Source organism: Gavialis gangeticus, unplaced genomic scaffold (assembly GCF_001723915.1).
Source record: "Gavialis gangeticus isolate Ggan-Ray unplaced genomic scaffold, GavGan_comp1, whole genome shotgun sequence".
Lineage (NCBI taxonomy): Eukaryota > Metazoa > Chordata > Crocodylia > Gavialidae > Gavialis > Gavialis gangeticus.
The window spans coordinates 249,314,166-249,318,442 of record NW_017729032.1 but is presented as its reverse complement, the minus strand read 5'-3'; the positions used below and the strand labels follow the sequence as shown (position 1 = coordinate 249,318,442).

General features: G+C 36.4%; 1 protein-coding gene across 1 annotated transcript in view; it reads left to right on the top strand.

Annotated features, from left to right (window-relative positions):
* CRYBG3 (crystallin beta-gamma domain containing 3) overlaps nucleotides 1-4,277 on the top strand; it is a 226,696-nt gene that overhangs the window by 174,926 nt on the left and 47,493 nt on the right. Inside the window, exons 16-17 of the mRNA XM_019523910.1 lie at nucleotides 83-209; nucleotides 1,309-1,341. Of these exons, the coding sequence (XP_019379455.1) occupies nucleotides 83-209; nucleotides 1,309-1,341 (160 nt within the window). The remainder of the gene's footprint in view (nucleotides 1-82; nucleotides 210-1,308; nucleotides 1,342-4,277) is intronic.

Here is a 4,277-nt window from a genome sequence, read left to right as displayed (position 1 = left end):
TAATATCATCTCGCAGTTAATATTTTCTTAGAACTTTACTGAAAAATGCATGTATCAGGTTTTTTTGTCTGTCACTCTCCAGGTGGGTTGCATACCAGCAGAAGTATTTTTGTGGAGAGCAGTATGTACTGGAAAAAGGAAAATATAAATGCTTTTTTGACTGGGGAGGATCCAGTAAAACCATACTGTCAATACGTCCAATTAAATTGGTGAGTTTTTATTATTCATCAGAAAGAGAAGTCTGAAACAAATTAGCCACTTGTAACTCCAGAGATGCAATCATTTTCTGATGCAGGTAACTGGCCAAAACTAACTTGTCTATTCAAATGAAGCAAAATTAGAAAAAACAATGGAACACAAATAATCTCATTATGGAAAATGATGGTGGGTTAAAATACAATGCTTTCTAGTTATATGACAAGGCTGATTGGGTAGTTTTAGTAATATGCTAGAAAAGGATTTGTATGGAATGGTATGGATATGGATGATCCTGCCTCAGGCAGGGAATTTGATTACTAGATGATCTCCAGAGGTCCTTGCCAGCCCCACTTTCCCATCATTCTGTGAAACTTCTAGTGGTTTTAAAAAGCAAATTTTCTCTCAACAACCCCTCCCGTCCCCCCTAAAAAAAATTGCCGTGGAAGCTCCATGAAATTTACCTAAAATACAAAAACATCATATACCTTTTGCTTTATTGGTAAAGTGTTTAAAAATGCATGACCACTTAGCTTTTCTGTATTATTATTACCTGCTATAACTGAGCTGTAATACCTTTTCTCCCTCTCTATTTCCTGTTTTAAAATTTAAGTATTCAGTCTAGAAAAAAAAAGTCAACTTGCCCAAAAAGATTAACTTTAGGTCTCTTAAAACCTTGGTATAAAAGAAATAGCACTGTTCTCCAGGTCATAAGTCACACAGCATCTACAGCACAAAAAACTAGAAAGGAAACAAAACATGTTTAATCTTATGTCGTTGGACTGCATTGCATTGTGAGAGTTTAGGTCCTTCCCTCTGTTTCCTTAAATTCTCTGGCTAAGGAACTAAGTGCTCTGAAACGCATTTAAAAGAGTCCACACAACAGGAGCCCACTTGCTTTTTAAAATTAGTTTCTAAGCAGTTAGTTGTATTAATACAAGTTTTATGAGTAAACAAGGGAGGCTTCTGGGAGCCCAGGGGCATTCAGTAAGATGCAGTCCAGTACACATTGGCTTCATGAGTCTTAAATTAGAAAAGTGTTATTTCAAGGATTTTACTGCCTGTTAAGAAAATAATTATAATTTAATTATTTATGTTATTTTTCTGCTGCAGGAACCACTTGGAAAGAATGAGCCTCCACATTTGGTATGTTTGCAATTTAATAACACCATTTCTAGTACTGAACTGCATTTAAAAGTAAACACAGTTTATATTGAATTTTCCACCTTTGTTGCCTCAAATAATAGCTTCAGTACTATTTTCCTACTGTACCGTGGTCTCTTTCATGAGGAAGCCTTTATGTGCTTGGAGGCTAAGTTTGCCAAAGATTTTATTCATTGTGTTGTTTCAGATAATACTTTTTTTTTCCCCCCTGACTTAAATGTGCCAGAAGATCAAGTGGTTTGGGATCACTTTAGATCTTGGCTGTCATTTATTTTCCTAACCTTCCTTCCTCCCTTTGTCCATATGTAAAGTACAGAATTATGAAACCTTGACTTTATTTATGTACTTATTATCTTTCTGCCATCTCTTTTCCTACATGCTGTTATTTTTTTAAAACTTTGTACTTCGGCAAGTCTCCGTTTTGTAAGTCTCTTTCCTATGGGATGGAATAACAACTGCTCCTTAGCTAGAGCCACTGTTCCCAGCCAACCCTGAGCTCCCTTTACTGATCTTGACTGAGCACATGCAAGTGATGGAAAGCAGCATTGTACATTCTCATAAACTAAAACAAGACTTGTGAAATCAAGTGACAGAACTTGTTTGTTAGGAAGGTTCACTGCAGAGTGTTCAGGCTGTACAGAACAGATTAGTTCCAGTTTCATTGGGTTTGTAAGGCAATGTTACATCCATAATAACGTGTGTATCCAGAATTCCTAAATATAGAAACTGTTCTGCATATATGTGCTCATCAAATACAAGACTTGCCTGCTGCAGTGTTTTCTTCTAGCAGGCCCCATCTCAATCCTTTATTTTCAGTTTGACTTCTTTTCCCTCTTCTTTCATGGGGACCTGGGATCCAGTGCTGATATGAGAAGTGATCCAGCAGAATTTTCTCTCGCTCTTCAACACACCTTTAATAGAGGAAAATTTAGAAAACCTCATGTAAAGCAAAAGTTTTTGTTTTTTTAAGAGCCCTCAAAATAGAAGGATCTAGCTTCATTTAACTTAACAATTTTGTCATTTAAATATAATTTTCAATCTCTTTTGCTTATAGTATAGATTTGTGTTGTATGCAGGCACATGGGAGATGTACAAATTGCATTACTGAAGATAGGTTGACCAGACCCTTTCTTTACTTTACATTCAGCTTCTAAAATTTGATGATTAACTCAGGCTTGCAGGAAACATTTCCAGTCTTAAAGACATAATTGGCATATTATTTTAATCTTAAATTCCGATTTTCTGGCAGCTCTGTTCATGAAACAGTTTGCAGCCAGGTCTGAAGACTTGCAGATACTTTCACAAAGGGCTTGGTAAACTGTTTCAGAATAAATCAGTGACTCTGAATAAAATAAATATTGATCCACACTTTCTCCAGAGGTCCCAGACAGTTCAGGTTTTTTTCCCTCTCATCCTCCACTTGAGTTTTCAGACCATCTCAGAGGATGTTCTCATGATAGTCTCAGATAATCTTGCACACCCCTAAGATTCAAACAGATAATTACAAATATTTGTATTTTGGGGTTCCACTCAAGCCACTGGAGGTGCACCCATCAACAGTAATGAGTGCCTGTTCCACCTCTTGTTTTTGTCAGAACACAAGGAAATCCTTTATAACTTGAACTATGTACAGTGTTGTTTGTTACATTGCTTTTTCCCACAGAAAGATCCTGCGTGTGTTAATTTGAAGGGTTAATTTGATCAGGTTTAGGTCATAATTTGCAAGACATCATTGTAAAGCTAAGGAAGGAAGAGTGCAAGTAACTGCTGCGTTCCTATTGTTAGACGTTATTTCTTTAAAAATAACATACTTCACGATGACCAAGAGGTTGTAAAAAACTTTCTAAGATCACTTAACAACTGAGAGTAAGTCAAAGGCAGTATTTGAGACAAAAATATCAGTAACTTTACTCATATCTGCCAGAAAAAATAGTACCAGTATTCATGTTTGTAGCAGTCGCTTAATTTGGATCTTCAAAAAGTGGCACCAGAGTTAGAGAATCTTTAACCCAGCTAGAGTTAAAAGAAGTTTGGTTTTGTTGTTTCTTGTTTGTACTCTGTTTCATCAGATTTAGTATATGTTATTTTCTGGACTGTTTTAGCTGTGGACAAACTGTACAGATGCACTGTTAATACTTTTATAATTTTTCTGAAGTGAAGACCATGACATCTCTTCTACTCTTTTTCTTAGGGGAAAAAACAGCTTTTTCCTGAGTTTATTATTTAAAATATATGATCTTCACTGCCATAATCTTTTCGAAGATGTCACAATACAGAGCATGCATGGCAGGGTGGAGAAAATGACTCTCAGGGGGCTATTGGACACAAGTTCTTTTCTTAACTTTGTCACTGGCTTACTGTATGGGTTGTATTTGGGCAAGCATATTTTTCTTTGTGCTTCAATTTATGCATTGATAAAATGGAGAAAATATTTGCCTTCCCTGTTTTAAATGCTTTGAAATCTATGGATAAATAAAAGGCAAATTATAGCCTAAATATCAGTTTTATGGCTCAGTAATGCCTTTACATTTATAGGAATATCAGCCTCAGTGTTTTCATCACAGGTAGCTGGCTTGTTTTCCCCAATTCACAGTTGTCATTGAAGGGCAAAATTAAGTTCTTCTTGTTCTTTCTGACAGAAAATATATTAGTTTCTTTTAAAAACAGAAACTCATATTTTCCATAATATCCTTTTCTAATGTTTGTGGTTGTCTTTTTCACTCTACGGGCACATCCACATATGCAGGCACATGCACTTGCAGCAGCTCAAATAGGAGCAGCATGAATTTGAGCCAGGGATTTTTACCCCCACACACGTGCCCAGACATGTACTTTGGTGTGGAGCAAGTTCTGCCAAGTTGTGCCACTTGGGGCCCCATGCTGCAAAAATGCAGCGCAGGGAATGTTTTTTTGTTCCC